The sequence below is a fragment of the Nannobrachium achirus genome (genome assembly GCF_963921795.1).
Source record: "Nannobrachium achirus genome assembly, chromosome: 18".
Classification (NCBI taxonomy): Eukaryota; Metazoa; Chordata; class Actinopteri; order Myctophiformes; family Myctophidae; genus Nannobrachium; species Nannobrachium achirus.
In genome coordinates, this window is record NC_137825.1 from 28,513,995 (window position 1) to 28,533,640 (window position 19,646).

The 19,646-nt window shown below is 41.2% G+C and overlaps 1 protein-coding gene across 1 annotated transcript in view; it reads left to right on the top strand.

Annotated features, from left to right (window-relative positions):
• Window positions 1-4,365, top strand: part of usp22 (ubiquitin specific peptidase 22) — a 29,311-nt gene extending 24,946 nt beyond the window's left edge. The window contains exons 9-13 of the mRNA XM_080747157.1: window positions 342-468; window positions 794-885; window positions 974-1,036; window positions 2,348-2,497; window positions 2,642-4,365. Of these exons, the coding sequence (XP_080603283.1) occupies window positions 342-468; window positions 794-885; window positions 974-1,036; window positions 2,348-2,497; window positions 2,642-2,684 (475 nt within the window). The 3' untranslated portion in view covers window positions 2,685-4,365. The remainder of the gene's footprint in view (window positions 1-341; window positions 469-793; window positions 886-973; window positions 1,037-2,347; window positions 2,498-2,641) is intronic.
• Window positions 4,366-19,646: the final 15,281 nt, after the last annotated feature.

A 19,646-nucleotide genomic window follows, 5' to 3' on the forward strand; every position in this document is an offset into this window, starting at 1 on the left:
TGTGGCAACCCCGAGAATCTGAATGGAATCATGACCTGTAGTTTGTGATGCCTCCTTGTTTAACATCGTGTAGTGTGTGACTGTGTGCATGTTTAAAATAAGCTGATGAGACATTATCCTCTAGTGTGTGTGATGCTACCAGATTTCAAAATCGTTTAAGATTTCAAAAATCCTTATGTGTGAGCCTAGCCTTACACTCTCACTTTTATTTTTGCCATTTGATAGAGGAGTATTAAAATGTCCAAACCTGGAAAATGTTCCAAGATTTTTTTTTTTTTTTACGTGGAGCTTGGCACTTGTAACACACACAACCATTCCATCCATACCTGTGTTCTCTGCAGGTTTACCAGACCAGAGCACTTAGGCAGCAGTGCTAAGATCAAGTGTAGTGGTTGCCATAGTTACCAGGAGTCCACCAAACAACTGACCATGAAGAAACTCCCCATCGTCGCTTGCTTTCATCTCAAGGTAGTGTGCGTGCGTGCCTGCTTGCTTGCCTGCCTGCGCGTGCGTGTGAGCGTGTGCGTGTGTGTGTGTGTGTGTGTGTGTGTGTGTGTGTGTGGTAAATACAAGCTTCAACTTTGAAATTATCAAATTTATTGCATTTCATGAAATAATCAATGCAATACCAACTTACCAACTTCCCTGACATCTCTCTTATCATTCTCACTCCCTTGATTTCTCTCTTTGTCTTCATCTCTCTTTTCCTCCCCCTGCTAACTCTACTCTTCCTTTTCTTTTCATCTTTGTCTGACCCTCCTCTCTCCTTCCTCTCTTTCTCTCTGTGTTTTAGAGGTTTGAACACTCAGCCAAGCTACGCAGAAAGATCACCACCTATGTGTCTTTCCCCTTAGAGCTGGACATGACCCCTTTCATGGCCTCCAGGTCTGTCTGTCTGTATCTCATCCAGTGTATATAATACACACATTTGAAAGGTGTGTTTTTGTATTCAATGTGGTTTTGTGTATTTCAGTAAAGAGAGCAGGATGAATGGGCAGTATCAACAAACCTCAGACCCCTTCAACAACGACAACAAGTAAGAAAACTCTCACCTTTCTATGGTTTCCTTACTGAGCTAGATGAAGACTGACGTTGTTTGATTTTCTTTGCTCACTTGAACCCTCTATACTTGGTAAACTCAAAATGAGTTGACCATTGCCGTTTCCCCTCTACACCCTCTTGGCTGGAGAAAAAAAAGCTCACAAGGCATTGCAAAGTTGTGAGCTTATAGATTGGCTATGTTTGGCAAATGTTCCCCCCAGAATAGGGATGCTAGGGTTCAAGTGGTTACTAGACTAGAGTACCTCATATCCTGAAGCTGGATATGCCCTTTTCAAGGGCATCAGCATTTAGGACACATGTGGTTAATGATTTTATCGATTCCGGTTCCTTAAAGGTGTATTCAGTGATAATGAAAGTGGCCGGGGGTCATCTTGTTCCTTACTGGCCTTACAGCGTGGAAATGTTTAGTTTTTTATAGATATTTTACACCATTATAATGTTCTCGTTTTGATCATTAGACCCAATCACTGAATATCTCTAGGCCTACGTCTCCAGCTTCAGGATATGTATGATACTGATTTACTACGAGACTGGCATTTTATGAGTTCAGTGGTTTACAATCTAGGCATTTGGCAGACATTCTTAATTCAGAGCGACTGTGGTTCTCAAAACTTTTATTTTGACCATCATAACTAAAGATCATAACATAACTACGGCCATACTCTACCCTGATTGGTCGAGGACTGGCTGGCCACCTCTGAAACCCGAATCTAGCTATGCTCGTAGCACGGGCCATGGTGGAAGTCCTTATATTGTGAGCACAGATTCTAGTGAGGAGAATGAATGGAAAATGTACCAATTATATTTTTATTTGAATGAAATACAATCACTGAATATACCTTTAACAATCCCCTCTTTAACGGTCTGATTCCTTAACGGTTCCAAATGGACCCTTACAAGGGTCCATGAGGGTCCTTGAAATTAAAAAGTTTGATAACCATTGTAATTGTATAGCAGACATGAAGTCCACATACCAGCTCCGCCTCCGACAGTGTGATAAAACCGGCTCCAGAAACGGTTCCAAATGTGATGGAACCGATCCGGTTCCTCAATGTTTGATCCGGTTCAGGATCCCAACCCTACATACACACAGAGCTATGACCAGCAGGGCTAGTCTGTGAATGAGGAATAGGAGCAGGAGCTGACTGACAGCTGATTACAGCTGAGAGGCGGTTGAGACTCCACGTGACCTGCATAAACTAATGCTATTTCTACATCTTCTACGCCTCTCTCTCTCTCTCTCTTCCCTCCCTGCCCCCTCCCTCCTATTCCCTGGCTCTTGCAGGTACAGTCTGTTTGCAGTGGTCAACCACCAGGGGACACTAGAGAGCGGACACTACACCACCTTCATCCGCCAGCACAAGGACCAGTGGTTCAAATGTGACGACGCCATCATCACCAAGGCTAGCATCAAGGACGTACTGGACAGCGAAGGGTGAGATAGTGTTTGTGTGCGTGTGTGTGCGTGTGTGTGCGTTTGGGTGCGTGTGTTTGCGTTCACAGTCTGCAAAGGATACAGTATGTTTAATAAAGTGTCCCTTCTGCTTTTTTTTCTGCTTTTTTTTTGTCTCTCCACTAGGTACCTTTTGTTCTACCACAAACAGTTCCTGGAGTACGAATAATTCCCCTCTGTCTGCTCACTGAATCCACAACGGTGGGGGAGGAGAGAAGTGAAGATGCGTAGGGAACGATGTTCAGAGACAGAGACAGAGAGAGAAAGAGAAGAGTCCAACCGAGAACCAATCGAAGACAGAAGACATGACGGAGGGAATCAAAAGTGAGTGGAGATGGGAAACACTCAACAAAGGTGGGGCACATGATGATGGAGTGAAGGGAGAGGGGGGGAGACACTCCACAAATAGGATGTGGATGTGATAAAGGCATGAGATGAAGAGAGAGAGACATACTGTAAGAGCCGGAGCATCCAGTAGTCCAGTCTAGACTAGGCGGATCGGCGACCTTCCAGGACCGGACCGGTGTACACACTCTGCTACAGTCGCTATATATATATATACATATATAATATATATGGTAGGTTGTCCTGTCCTAGCTTATGCATTTCTATGTATACTGTATTCCCTCTGAATGCAAAAACTGTAATGACAAACTGATCATTTATAACTTTATTTGCAATTCTCAGATACTGTAATAGGACATGAGCAAAGTCTTTTTATTTATTTGTTTTCTCCAGAAGTTAACTTAACTGGTTCTGCTAGGATTCTCTCTTCCCTCTCTCCCTCTTTCTCGATTCATCCATACAGTAAAAGGCTGGCAAAGAAAAGACAAAGAGAAAAAAAAGCATAGCGAGTATATTTTTCTACATAATCCAAACGTTTGTTTACGGTTTTGCACCACTCAACCCATCCCCCTTGAAGCTTGCCCGTGTTTCATTATGCCGTAACTTTTTTCCGTCTTTTTTTACACAAGGAAAACAAAAACGGTGGTGAACATTTCCACAAGCCTGCTGTTGTGAAATCTGTTTGGTTTTTCTTTGTTTCTTCATGGCACGCTTGTGGGTGTGATTTGTTTTAAAAAAAAGTTGAAATTAGTTTTTTAATTTTACCATGGTGACATTATATTGCCATATTTGTGCATAGTTCTGGATATGTTGTCGTGAGTGATGTTTCAGACTTAAGCGGTGAAAATGTGAAAATAAGACAAAGGGGGACAGTACTGTTCTTGTGTGTGTGTGTGTGTGTGTGTGTGTGTGTGTGTGTGTGCGTGTGCGTGCGTGCGTGCGTGCGTGTGTGTGCGCGTGCACGTGTGCGCGCCTCTCCAAAAGTCTCTCAACTCACTCCCACAGTGTTTGCGGCATGTCGCACGAATTCCGTGAGTTTGCGTGTGAACGTGTGTGTGCATGTGTGTGAGCAAAGAGAGCAAAAAAAAAAAAAAAAAAAAAACGACAACCCCAGTGTACGTGCATTGGTTTAAATGTGTGTATGTATTCCTGTGTGTATGCACATGTGTTGTGCGTGTGCGCATGTTTCGTGTACTGAATCAGTACTTGCATTCGGCATGCTGTCAGAGCTGGTTCTTACAGTTTCCAGAGGAAATTTCTTTTTTTGTTTTCTCTCCCCCCTCCCCCTTTATAATGTTTTCCCGAAATGTTGACGAGTTGTATGTAAAAGTATGTATGTATGTATATACAGTTTGTATGTAAGTGAACAAGAGTTCAAACTAATAGTGAAACAGTGGTTTGGTTCATGCATAATATTGCTGGAGTACAGTAGGCCACAAGGTCTCCTCAACTGCTAACATGTTTGAATCAGATCGATCAAAACCTTCAATGCACATACAATTACTGCTGCAAAAATAAAATAAAAACTGGACACGATAATGGTGAGACTCACAAATAGAATAAAATAAAATATATCTATATCTTTAAACTCTCCTGTGTGCTGCACTTTTATTCCCATCCATGACATGATGGAATTTAGGTGGCATGTGGCGTAGTTACTACATTCTGGCCATTAAAGGCCATACTGGTGTCCGTACATGACACTATCTATTCAGAGCTTTGGTCGTATAACATAACTTACATATACTGTGTATAGTGTGTGAGTACTAATAAAACTAGTAGCCTAACATACCTGAATAATTGAGTCAATCTTGGCCAAACATAATTGCACAGCAACAATATTGTAATTTTACAAGAGACAACCACACAAGTTCACTGTGTTGGATTACCTTTCTCTTCAAGATGAATTTGATATTGTACTAGAGCAGGGGTCTTCAACAGGGGGTCCGGGACCCCTAGGGGGTCCGGTCCTCAGAGTTACTACAGGGGGTCCTCCAAATCTTTGTGTGATAGGAACTAGTTTTTCCCCCTTTCTTATATTAACCACTTGAACCCTAACTTTAGGCGTTGTGAGCTTGTAGATCAGCTATTTTTGGCAAAGAGCTAGCTTTAGAGGGGGAAAAGTACAGTGAAATGTCAAGTTTATTAAGTATTGACGGTTCAAGTGGTCTGAAAACTCATTAACATAAATCCAAAATACACTGTTGATGGTGCTGTCAAACAATGAAACTATAACTATGAACAGATTGTGGGAGTCCCTGCTTCATCTTTCTCTCAACTAAGGGGTCCTTGGCCTGAAAACGTTGAAGACCCCTGTACTAGAGTCAAACGAATGGAATAGAGTGGCTTTAAAATCAAACAAACCGCACTATGCTTCGGGAAATGGTCGACGGTAATGTGAAATGTACCGTGACATGCCAGACTGTCGGTATGGTCTTTCAAGGTGTGAAGCTGGTGGGGGATCATCCTGATCAGTCTGATGCACTGTCAAGAGTACTTCATTTCAGCTTTACTTTCTGTCTTAAATAACCACTTTAACCCTGGTTTCCCAAATTAAGAAAATTCTGATTTATAAGCTCACAATTCATCACGATGCAGGCTATTTCTGGTAAATCTAAGTTTAATATGGCTTAAGTGGTTCCAAATTTTGCCCTCACAGCATCCACAACATTGCTTTCACAGGGTCTTTCCAGTTCTCTGGTGTCTGATGCTGGCCACGCATGGCCAAGTGTAAGCAGCTTTTCACTCCAGAAAGTGCATTTTGTTCCTATACTTTCAGAGTTAAATTAACACCCAGGATTTTAATGTGTGTGTTGAGAAGGTGAGCAGATAATCCCTGCACATCCAGCTCCTCCTCCTGGATCTCCATGCATGGGGAGCTTCAGTCCCTGCTGACCCAAAACGGCGTCTCTTTGGGGACAGTTCTGCTGGAGGACGGCTGGTTCCTGGGGGATGGGGAAGAAAGGGCGTCTCTGCGCCTTCTCGTCCCCATGCCGCGTAGGCGTCACTGTGAGGTCACAGAAGCAGTGGACACACTCGCAGGTCTCTGTGGGGCTGGAGGAACGTGTTCGAGGCGGCAAATCACTAGAGTCCACGAGGGAATCTGCAATGTGATAATGAATGGTAGAATTAGAGCACGGCTCGGGCCAAATGTTTCTGCACGAACCCATCCCAAGAACCACAGTGTAGTAACCGAGCCCGACTCAAACTTTGTCAGAACCATGACTTTTTTTCTTTTGTTTTGAGGCACTTTGTTACCTTGACACGCTAACTGGGGACCCTTCAGATTCCCAGACTTTCCCAGGTGTTTTGCCCAGGTGTGCGTCGTTTTGAGGTTGGGGTTAGATTTAGGCATTGTTTTACTGAGGTTAGGGTTAGGCATAAAACCACGCCCACATGGGCGAAACACCTGGGAAAGAGGGAGTCCTCTCACTAACCACTCATCTGGCTGCCCCTGATAGTTATTTTGTTTTGCCATATTACCGTTGGTTAAAATAACTGCAGCTTGCAGTAACCAACAGTAACAATAATAGTTACCTACTCCTCCCACAAGTGAAATATTTCAATATTTTCAGCCCAACCCAGCTGATTCGCTGCCCACAAGGAGCATGTGAGCAATTAGGGGTTAGGACGAGTGGACAAAAATCCACTCGTCCTAGACAAACTGTGGAATAAACTCCCTGTCGCACTTAGAACTACAGACTCACGTTTTTTACTGATTAGATGCATGGTCTACCTATGTTATAGTTTTTTTCTAGATTGAATTTCCTATGCATTTGTTATATTGTCTTTGGTGTACTGACATATTATCTTGCTTATTGCGGCCGAAGGTCGCAGTTTACCATGAGAAAGGTCAACGTGTAGTCGTGTACACATTTTTACGGTCTATGAGTTTGCCGCTATGACATCATGCTCTGATGTCACTGTGATGTCAGGGGATGAAGATCCCTGATGTCCACATCACTGTGAGTCTGTGCCACATCACTGTGACTCAGACTCATCAGAATCGTATAAATTAGCAATGTGACTGTGATCTCAGGGGAACCACTCTTAACAGAATGGGTTTGCCCACTCTTAACAGAATGGGTTTGCCGCTCTGACATCACTCCCTGGCTTGATGTCCCGTTTATGCCCATATATGGAGATCGCTGATGTAATCACTTGTCACACTTGCAAATTAATTACGTCCTTGTATGTTTTATGCCCATATATGGAGATCCTTGTCCCGATGTCATCAATATTAAACGCATATCTGGGAATGCCCATATTTGGTAATGCACATATATGGGCATGTTCTGACCGATATACATCACTGGCCAGATGGCCAAGAATTGGCGCGACGGCGCATGTCGCCTAGTTATATTGATGTATTACCTGCTTATTGTAAGTCGCTTTGGATTAAAAGCGTCTGCTAAATGCCTAAATTGTAAATTAAGAGTCTTGCTCAGTAACAGGCTGCACCAGATGAGGTCCTGGCTCACTGCAGTAACACTGACCTTGAGGGTTCTGCCCGCGACGCTTGACCTCCTGGCCGTCCCCGGCCTCAACTTCCTGGGCACAGTCCAGCTCTGTGGCCCCTGGTCTGTGAGCTCTGGTCCTGGCTGTCCTGAGAAGTACCAGCAGGGCTACAGACAAGGCAGACACCAGCAGCACCATGCTCAGAGCTAGTAGAGAGTAGAGGAGAATGGTGGGGCCTTGGAGGACTGTGGATGGAGTGGAGTGTCCTCTGGAGGTTGTTGTTGGGTATATTATGGTCTCTTCAACTGCAGGGTTCTGAGTGGGGGAAGCTAAGGCAGGTGGCCGGGCTGACAGGATGGAGAGAGAGGAGAATGAAAACATAGTTGTAGCTCAGGGGTCTTCAACGTTTTCAGGCCAAGGACCCCTTAGTTGAGAGAGAGATGAAGCAGGGACCCCCACAATCTGTTCATAGATATAGTTTCATTGTTTGACAGCACGATCATGAGTGTATTTTGGATTCATGTAAATTTGTGTTTTCAGATATTTAACCACTTGAACCGTCAATACTTAATAAACTTGACCTTTCACTCTGTACTTTGTCTGCTCTTTTCCCCCTCTTCACTAAATCTCTTTGCCAAAAATAGCTGATCTACAAGCTCACTGCTATTTTTGGCTAAAGTTCTCAGAATATGGACACTAGGGTGGTTAATATAAAAAAGAAGAAAACAAGATTATATCACACAAAGATTTGGAGGTCCCCCTGTAGTAACTCTGAGGACCCCTAGGGGTCCCGGACCCCCTGTTGAAGACCCTTGTTGTAGCTTCTACCAAATTACCCATTCTTGTATTTAGCTTGCATTGATCCTGAATAGTACTATCTACATCGGTAGATAATGTAGAGACAGATATATGCGTCCCTTTCTAGTAGTATTGTGTACCAGTGGCGGCAGTGGCTCAGTTCGACCCTGGCCTCCCCCACAGTCCTTGACCAAGACACTGAACCCCATGGTTTCCTCTGCCATCAATGTATGCGTGTGAGAATTGGTGAATGTAGTGCACAATCATTGTAAAGCGCCTTCAAATTGCATAACTCAGTTTTAAAATCGTACTCAAAATAGGTACACCAGAGTGGAAATTGTTATGTCTTTATAGTCCAGGCAAGTTTTTCAAAAATATTGAATTTAATAATACAAAAATTGTAGTAATGTGTTTCACTCAACCTAAAGTGTAGTCTGCTCACTCCTTCTACCACTCAGTGTTGCTTCCTCTGTCTGACGGGTTATTTGAAGCCAGATGGGTTAATTCTGTTCCCATGGTGATGCCTTGTAGATGTAAGTGGTGGTGGTTCTCAACTCACATGACTATTAGTATACTGCTTTATTTCTGTTAAACTAGGTAGTCAGTTCCATTTACCTGGTGTCCTGGGTTTAAATTGGTTTGTAATTACAGAAACCCCAGCTCTGGAGTTAACGATCGATGGCCAGCATAATGGTGCATTGGTGCCTATTTAAGAATCAAAGGCACTTCAATTTAAATGAAAATATTCAGTCTCCATGGTTGCCTATGCTGTGAATGCAGAGTTGAAGGCTACAGCACATCTTTTCTGTAGGTAAGTCACAGCATCATGCATTCATGCATGATCTTGCATCTTCTATACACTGAACCTTGACACCTTGACTTGCTTTTCTCACTCTCTTCTCTCATATGTGTGTGCGCGTGCACTCACTCTGGCAGTGTTGGGAGCAATGTGCTGGGTGACTTCCACACACTTCTGCACAGCTCAGACATTTCCTCAGGAGGCGGTCATAGTACTGGCCGGTGGACACCTTGCACTGCTCTGCCACTGCCACACAATAACATGGGGGACAGCGGGACACATTGGTTAGTAGAGGTTATACAAAATTGGTTGACTGTCATTTGGAAAGGTAAAAAACAACAACTTTGGGGTGACTTGGGGTACTACCTGTAGCCTAGTACATGGACAGTTAGACACACACAGGGAAGAGTGTTTCCATCGACCATTTGTGAATTCACTCTTTGTCAAGTCCCACCCCATGTCGCTCTGTTACTAGGTGGGACAAAAAAGCCAGGGAAGACTATTTTTATAATGGAAGTGAATGGGGAAAAAAAGATTTTTCATAGCCTCATTATTGCTATTTAAAGTACCAAAAGAAAAACATCTACATGATATTAATATAAAAAGGAACAAAAAAGTACAGTGGTTACATTGCAAAACAGGGGTTTTCCCCCTAAAATACATGTTTTAATTCGTTTAATCCTCTGAAACAGGCAGAGGGCATAGAGAGAGAGAGAGAGAGCAGTGCATCTTGGGTACCTCGCACTGACCAGGAAGTTGTGGAACTATAGCCTCACTCTCAACATAAAATGTATTTTAATTGTTATTCTGCCCATTTAAAATATATGTACCAATTATCCCATACAGCTCAGATGAGCCCTGCTACTATGACAATCAAGCTCATCTTGTGCTGCTACACTCATTTTAGTCTACTTTTTTAACTTGCTATCCATAGTTATGTGATGGCACAAAGAAATCTAGCTAATTCATATACTTAATTACTTGCGCCTATATAAAATATGAGGCGCAAGTACTGCGTTCAGTTGAAGGTTTTTGTCTGTGGCACATATTGGAACACTGAAGTATATTATATATAATACTTAAATATATTATATATATATAATATATAATATATATAATACGTAAAACTTGGACATTGAGATATATATATATATATATATATAGGAGTTCAGTTGAAGGTTTTTGTCTGTGGCACATATTGGAACACTGAAGTATATTATATATAATACTTAAATATAATATGTATATATATATATTATATATATAATATGTAATATATAATATATATAATACGTAAAACTTGGACATTGAGGTATATATATATATACCTCAATGTCTATATATTGAGGTGTGTGAGAAAATATATAGAGATATATGCTCTCTCTCTCTCTATATATATATATATATATATATATATATATATATATATACCTCAAGACTAATTTTCCAGGTATATATATCTATATATATTTGGAAAGTATATATATATATCTTGAGACTACTTTTTCATACCTTGTCAAGGTATATATATATATATATATATATATATATATATATATATATATATATATATATATATATATATATATATATCTAGAGAGGTAGTTTCCAGGTATATAGAGCAGAATAGGTATATGTCATCTAGGTGGTATATGTCATCTAAGTATCTTGAGACTACCTCTTGAGGTAAATATATATATGTCATCTGGTATATGTCATCTAAGTATATCTCAAGACTACCTTTCCAGGAGATATATACTCTCTATATATATATATATATATATATCTATATATATATATATATATATATATATATATATATATATATATATATATATATATATACAGTATATATATATATATATATATATATATATATATATACCTCAAGACTAATACTCCAGGTCTATATATCTATATATATTTGGAAAGTATATATATATCTTGAGACTACTTTTTATACCTTGTCAAGGTGTGTATATATATATATATATATACACACACACGGAGAGGATATATACCTGGAGACTACCTTTCCGGGTATATATATCCATATACCTGGAGAGGATATATACCTAGAGACTATCTCTTCGGGTATATATATCCATATATACCTGGAGAGGATATATATACCTGGAGACTATCTCTTTGGGTATATACAGTATATCCATATATACCTGGAGAGGATATATACCTGGAGACTATCTCTTCGGGTACATACAGTATATCCATATATACCTGGAGAGGATATATACCTGGAGACTATCTCTCCAGGTATATATCCATATATACCTGGAGAGGATATATACCTGGAGACTACCTCTCCAGGTATATATATACATATATACCTGGAGAGGATATATACCTGGAGAATACCTCTCCAGGTATATATCCATATATACCTGGAGAGGATATATACCTGGAGACTATCTCTTCGGGTATATATATCCATATATACCTGGAGAGGATAGATAGACTATCTCTTCGGGTATATATATCCATATATACCTGGAGAGGATATATACCTGGAGATTACCTCTCCTGGAGAGGATATATACCTGGAGACTACCTCTCCAGGTATATATGGATATATATATACCTGGAGAGGTAGTCTCCAAGTATATATCCTCTCCAGGTATATATGGATAGGTCTATATATCTGGAGACTATCTCTCCGGGTATATATATCCATATACCTGGAGAGGATATATACCTGGAGACTACCTTGATAAAAGGCGCAAGTTTGCTCCTCGTTAGAGGTGCAGTCTTGTTAATATACTGTTCACATTATTATTATAATTTCTTGCCATAATATAAATAACACAGGCTAACCTTTGCAAGCTATTCATGCTAAATGAAATGTCCCTTGTGCCACATCCTGCAGATTCACCTCCTGTAGCCATCATGTCACCCCCGTACTAATACTACAGTATCTCCCGCTGAAGAAGGAGGTGAGTATTATTTATTGAATTATTATTATTATTATTAGTTGAATGACAGTCCTTTACAATTAATTATGTGGGGAAAGAACTCAGGCTATCCTTCTAATCCAGGCCATCTTTCTCTGGGACAGGCTCTCTAGATCATGAACTATTTCATGCAACAGGTTAGTGAATTGTCCACCATATTGATAAGGACTCTGTATCCACCTGTTTCTGTGGGAATTTACTGTAGAATTATGTGTGGGACACATCCGGAGAACAGCTGGCATACAGTAAGCTCGCGTCGCAGATGCAACTGTTGTGAGCTTGTAGATCACACTTGGCTGCGACGCCGGAACTGCCGCCCACCTACTGCACAATGCACGATGGGACGTTGGAAACTTGTGGATATACTAAATGTTCATCTACCATCTCTAAATCACACCGTGCCCTCTTGTGAATGGTAATATGCCACATTGTGTGCAGAATGTGGTGTGCATGCAACACTGCAGTAGGCCAATTAGCTCACGGCTATGGAAGACTTAAAATGATTGGACTGCAAGAGAGCGGAAAAGGCTTTGTACAATGTTTTGTGAGGTCAATGATTAGGTTCTGGACGTGATATTACAGTGACTGTGCAGGGTTTGTGGGCTCTGCGGGGGGGGGGGGGGGGGGGGGGGGTACCCTGATGGGACCTTTGCATGACACATGCATAGAAGTTACAGTATGTTAAACTCACCACAGTACTCAGCACACCTGGCAAGCGTGTCTCTCTGCTTACAGACCAGGCGACAGGGCAGGCAGCTTCTGAGCAGAGCATCCCAGTACTGTCCTTCTGAGCAACGCCCTCCCATCTGCCCCTTTCAGAACTGGAACGGAGACAGACAGATTACAACAGTTGTATGAATAAAATCAATGGGTTGAGTCTAGAACAGGGGTCTTCAAAGTTTTCAGGCCCATCGTGCATTGTTTCAGGCCTTAGTTGAGAGAGAGATCTACAAGCTCAAAATAAGTTTTTATTTTTGTTAATTTTATATATATTTTTTAAAGCTTTTGCATGCTCAAAATAGGGACAGCAGATTGGAAGTGGTCAACTGAGCAAGCTTGTAGTAAACACATGGGACTTCACTTCAAGCTATTTGAGAGATTCCAAAAAATGTACTGCATACTTATAGCCTAGTAAAATGACTCCTCCTACCTTCTGTTCAAGCTGGTTTACAAGGCTACAGCATACTGTATCTGAGGATGTTTCTGTTACAGAAGATATTGATAGAAAAAGCACAGGCCCTCTTGCTCTTTCTCCATTCTTCACCTATCTCAACATCATCAAATCATATCTCTCGATCTCAGCAAGACTCTTCCTTGCTCCACTGGGCACGCTCAGTGAGGCGTGACACACACACACACACACACACACACACACACACACACACACACACACACACACACACACACACACACACACACACACACACACACACACACACACACAGTGAGACCAAAACTACACTTGGTGTGAAACCATCATCTGGTTTCACACTCAAGGTCTGGGTTTGAATCACAGTATTGCTCTAGCTAGCTCATCACCTTCCCTGAAACATGACTTGTCTCAATTTAAGAAACATACATATCTCTTTCCTTCAACTTGTCTTAGCTGTTCTTCCCCCTCATCTGGTCCATGCGGTGATCTAAGATAGGTCTATGCTTATTATTACTCGTAACAGTGCTCTAGGAACATCTGCCAAATACAGTATTCGTTGAACCAGACATATTCTGTGGTTGCACTTGTTCTCACAGTCACTGTAGTATTTCCGGCGAAGGATACGATGGGCTCAAAGGGATAGTTTTTCTATCGATTCCTCACGCCATGGAGACTTGAATTCATGGATATTTTTTAGTTTTTTTTTTTTTTCGAATTCGTAAGCCAACCATTTGATGGCCGACAGCAGTTCCCTATGGAGACACAAAGGAGGCTCTTTGTAGGGAGCTCCCTTTAACCCCAGAGTGCTTTGTCTCTAATGTCAGACATGCATCAGACCTCAAATGAATTCTCAGAATACACAGGACCACAATGGAAACAAGCCCCTAGAGTTTTTTGTTATCCTTTTAGCATTATTGTATAACTGTACCTCTGTATTTTCTGCAAAGTATTCAATCAATCAAAAAAACTTTCCAGCAATAAAACCAGCATGAACTGTATGACATCCCAATACCCCCCCATCTCTCTTATATCTTATATTTAAACTTGGTTGCGCATACACTGTGGAAATAGAACAATGAAACAAGTCGCTCTGCTGTTTTGAAGTTGTAGATCGGCTATTTCTGGTGCATGACTCCGGCGCAACTATAAGTATACAGTAAATCACCCGTGACTTTCATGTGTCTGACCATTGATGAGCCTATAGTCACTTACCTGGTGGGATGCGAGTGAAGACCTGAAGTTGAACAGTCCTGTCAGAGTGATGCAGGGAAGTGTGTTTTACATGGAGGCTGCACACAGTCTACCCTGGGATTTCCCCCTACTTTACTGAGGCTGAAGAGGACCCCCGCCTCTAGCTCACACGTATGCACGCACACACGCACAGGGGTGGTCTTTTCATGAGCTTGTTGTGTGAAGATGTCCTGTGAAACAGCAGCCATGCTTCCACACAAAGGACTCTCAGAACGTAGACAAACCTTCTGCGCATACAGTTCTGTATGACCGTGGTTGCAGTAGTTGCCTGGCATTTGATAGCTCAGTAGACAGGGTGTTTGTACTCCCTGTATCAGAATAATGGCCATTTAACAGCACAGTAACATCTGGAGGTGGCTCCCAGGTCACCTTACTGAGCATTTTACAGTGGTTATTACCAACGTGGTTATTTTTAGCTTCACTCAGCTGATGGCTGCTCGGGTGGTTACGCAGACTGGGGTTAGGGAGGCGAAGCAGTGACCTTCTGTGACGGCCTCTCTAACCACTAAGCAACGCCCGCCGCAGTGTCTGTGTCCTACTGTAAAATGACAAAGTTCAGTCCCACACGTTGTCTGTTACAGGGGCACAAAGTGACGTTGTACAGCCGAAGGGATGTCAGGAAAGCTGACTCACAATGAAACTACACATTTTAGTTTCAACCTAACAAAAGTGTACGTGAAGTTATTTATTTTACAAGCTACATGACTTGCAGTTACATTTAAATAATAGGCCTAAGGGAAAATATATAATATACATACATATATATATATATATATACAATATGAAATATACTTCAAAATCGTAAAAAAAAAAAAAAAAACAGCCAGAGCACATCAATCTCTTGTGCCAATAAAGACAGGACATAGCAGCAGATATCAAATATGTATGAAACGTGTGGGAATGGAGTGTGCTCACTGTCATAGTGATAGTGACAGTAGATAGTAATTTCACAGTTTCACTGTGTTTAGTGTTAGTTTCACAATACTGTCTCTTCCCATTATGTAAACTATCCTTTGCACCTGGCACAGTGTCTAAGCTAAATGTCTAGAATGGCAGGCCCAACATCACATTTCGACGGTGAAATGAATGAACAACGATGAGTAGATATTATATGCCTAATTGAATGTTCAATTATAGATATTATAGTTTCTTTGATTGGTTTCCTAAATTACAATAGGCTAAGCCAAAAGTCAGAGAGCTCAAGGTTCAGAGCCAAGGAGCCTTGACAGTATTCACAAAGTGTAAAAAAGAAAAATAAGTAACTTTAAGAAAGAGGAAAGCCCTAATTGGTTAATTGTTTAGTCATGCTTCCTGGTTGTTTACTGCAGTTTATGTACCTCTGTGTTACGTTTGTTCAGTGTCTTCTATGACTTGTAGTTCTGTGTTGTAGTCTGTTCATAGTTCTGTGTTGTAGTCTGTTCATGCCCATGTATCTCGTTGTGTTTTGTACTAATGTTGCATTCATTGTGCCACCTGTCTACCCTTGTAGCTGTTACTTGTCTTGTCTCCCATGCACCCAGTGATTAGTGTTAACCCTAGTCACCCTGTGTGCTGTTTGCGCCAGCCTTTCCTATGTTGATTGTCATTTGCTAGTTCACCTGCATCTAGGAATTAGTTCCCGTGTCAGTGTGTTTATATCAGTCCGTAAATTAGTGTTAGTGTGAGTAGTTAACTTGTTTAGGGTCTCAACTCAACTGATATGTGTCTGTGTTTTGACGCTTGTTAGCCCTGTTTGTTGAAAACACTGGTTCATTGGAAAGACCTTTTGAGTTGAGCTGATCTGCCTTGCTTCATCTGCATGGTCCTACTCATCACTCATTCTGACAGAAGTATGAATTCTTTATCAATTTTAACCCATCATGGTAGCTGTAGAACTGAGAGGGCTCTGAATTCAGAAGAAACCTTCAGATGCTCGGAATAGGCTCTTCACAGCAGGTGTTTATTTAAATGTCAGTGAAGGAAAAATGAAACGACAAACAAGAAAGAAACAAATTCAGAATGTTCACGTGATGACTAGTATACATGCTCTTGACTGCTCAGCAGAAACCTCTGAGTCATTCGCATAAAATTATTATAACTGTATGTTCTTAAACTTAATTTAAAGCTGCACTATATAACTTTCCTCTTCTACCCCGGATTTAAACCTGGTTTCATGTGACATTTAATAGAGCTTTTAATAGAGCCTGCCTGCTTGCTCAGGGTTTACATTGAATCTTGACCATCAGGTCAGAATTCGTGTCAGGTATTGTGTCTAGGTGAGACATGACCTTTGACACGATCTAAATGTTTCAATAGAAGAGCAGGGAGGCAAAACACAACCACCGCAATTGCATAAGACTAATTATATTGTATTAACATACTCTACCATACAGATTGCACACATTTTAACTCTGACTCTCAAGAGTGTAGTTCATTTATGGTAATTGAACACTGAAATTATTTCATTATTTAGATTAAATATTTCTTATATGGACTCTCTAGGACTTTGGGAATACTGTTGCACCTTCGCCGTGAACCTCGCAAGTAATTATTTAGGAACTTAAGCTTATTAAAAACGAATCTATTCTAAACTATAATTGTAGTTATGCATAGAATAATCTCATTCTCTGTTGTGTTAACACTCAGGATGTTATTTGGTAGAAACAACTTCTGGGTCCGCAATCATGATCCATAGGAGACAGGAAAGCACAAGAACTCTGGGGTATTTGAGTTAGTGACATGGGACATCGATGCGTTCATTGTTAGATTTCATAATTATGAAATTATGAACATTATCAAGAAGTTCCCATTGCAAAAATGACAAATGATGTCCTGTTATTGTCACAGTACCATGTCTTGGCCAGTAGATGGAGACAGAGGCCAGTGCTTTAAATTACTCCTATGACATGCACAGGCATGAAGGGGTCTGTCTTAGTCCATGGGCCGTTTTGAAAAGCTGTAGATGTAGATGATATTTTGGTATGATAACCCTTTCTGAGACACAACTAAATTGGTGTTATCAGCTGCTAGATTTGGTGTCCCATTAACTTTACTATACTGTAGTAAAGTTAATGGGACTCTCTCTCTCTCTCTCTCTCTCTCTCTCTCTCTCTCTCTCTCTCTCTCTCTCTTTCTTGCTCTCAATCTCTCTGTCTCTCCCTATAGCATGGTTATTTACCCTGTTTAATCATGCAAAACTGACAACAGTATAGATGCTCTTCTAAAGCAACAGCCCCGAGCCATCCTCAGGCAGTTCGACAGCTGCCCAGTACAACCACACTCTTCTATTCGGCACTGTGTGGGGAAAACATTAAAGTTTGATTGTTTTTTTTTATCTACACTACAGTAGTTTGTCATTTTCTTATATGTTATACTGTGGTTCTTCTTCAATCTGTTCTTTATAATTATATAATGTACTATAGACTCATGAAGGGGGTCTTCTACAATGTACCTAACAATATATTATATCATTGTTTTCGGGTGGAAACCATGTATGTAAATGTCCCCTGGCGTGGCAGGGGGAGAGCGGAAACCAGGACTACAGGTTAGGTAGTCACCGGGTGAGAAAAATGGGTTGCAAAACCGTGGGATAAAAAATTTAAAAAAGGAAACCATGTATGTCCAAAACCGTTCATTTGTATTTATCATTTTAAAAATTATTTAAACTAGTGAAAATAGCCGATCTACAAGCACACAACGCCATCGCACGAGGCGTTGTGTGCTTGTAGACCTGCTATTTTCACTAGTTTTGTGCGACAGTCTTGTATGATGAAGCAGGGCTTTACTTTACGAAAAAAGCGTACCAATTTGAAACTTGGAGATACAAGGTTTCTGCCCAACAGTGACGATATATTGTATGAACATTTAGTGTATGTTCTCTCTTCGGAGTGTGGCTCAGTTCAATTCAGGCTACATATTCAAACCTGCAGTATCAGATTCTGTCAGCTATGCATGAGAGTGACACAGAGAGAGAGAGAGAGAGAGAGAGAGAGAGAGAGAGATGAAGTGACACGTGAACAGAGAGAGGGACATAACTGAGTAAGAAAAGAGTCATCGTTGGTGCCTGCAGCTTATTGCCATTAATTTTAACGGCTGGCTTCACCTTAGTGGGGTGTGAAATGAAGCTATAAGCCTCACAAGCGCGCACACACACACACACACACACACACACACACACACAGTAGAATGTTTCATTCTACTGTAGCTGACCTACTGCCATAAGTGTACAACACAGGATAACACACACATATGCACACAAAAACATGTTTATAGCATACATAGATTCACAATCATGTGTTGAAACACCCTGGTTACATTAGAGACGTCCATAACCTTTGTGTAAACAAACATGATGCAACTGTCTGACACATGCATGAAAAAGCAGAGATATTTGTGCTCTTAGGAAATCTAACCAACAAAAGCAACATTTCACCCATGTTAGGGCTTCATCATTCAAGGTAGCCTCGAAACGTCAGTCGATTCTTTGTACCGGTGCTTAGCGCCTTGATAAAAGAGGCTTCAATTGTTCGTGCTGCTCCAGACCTACATTAGGCTTCATCAGCCCTGGCAATGGGCAAAATGTTGCTTTTGTGGGCTAAATAAAATATTGGAGAGCAGTGATTTATCGGGTGCCCTTCTTTTAACTTGAGTATTTTGGGTCAGTTTTTAAAGAACCGTATAGGGATGTGCATATCGTCACTGTCGGGCAGAAACCTCGCATTTTCAAATTTGTATGTTTTTTCATAAATTCATCATACAAGACTGTCGCATATGACTAGTGAAAATAGCTGATCTACAAGCACACAACGCCTCGCACCGTGATGTGTGCTTGTAGATCGGCTTGTAGATTAGCTATTTTCACTAGTTTAAACCATTTTTAAAATGATAAATACAAGACGAACAGTTTTGGATATAGGCTACAAGGTTTCCACCCGACAGTGACGATATACTATATCCTGTCCCTTTTCACTCTGAGGAGGCCTGTCTGCTGTTTGAGAAGCAGGTCAATGGCCCTGGAGCTCCCATGCACAGATAGCACTACGGTTGGCTTAGTGTAAATAGGACAGCCATGGTTCAACCATCGCCTCTGGCCTTGGACTATGACACTTAACTGTGTATACACATACAGATGGGTGCGCTTGTGCGCACGCACACACGTATGTGTGTGTAATGTGCATAATGTACTGTGTGTGAAGAGACATTTGACGGTGTCTAAGGCAGAGAGGCAGAGAGAGACGAACTGACCAAGGTCCCAGAATTCTCAGTGGTTCTCAAAGGACTTCAAATCGGGTGCAACTACTGGTAACAAATTCTAACAATGGAATCTATTCCACTAGACCGCAGTCTTCTGGCTAGTTCTCAAGGTTAGCCATACCATCA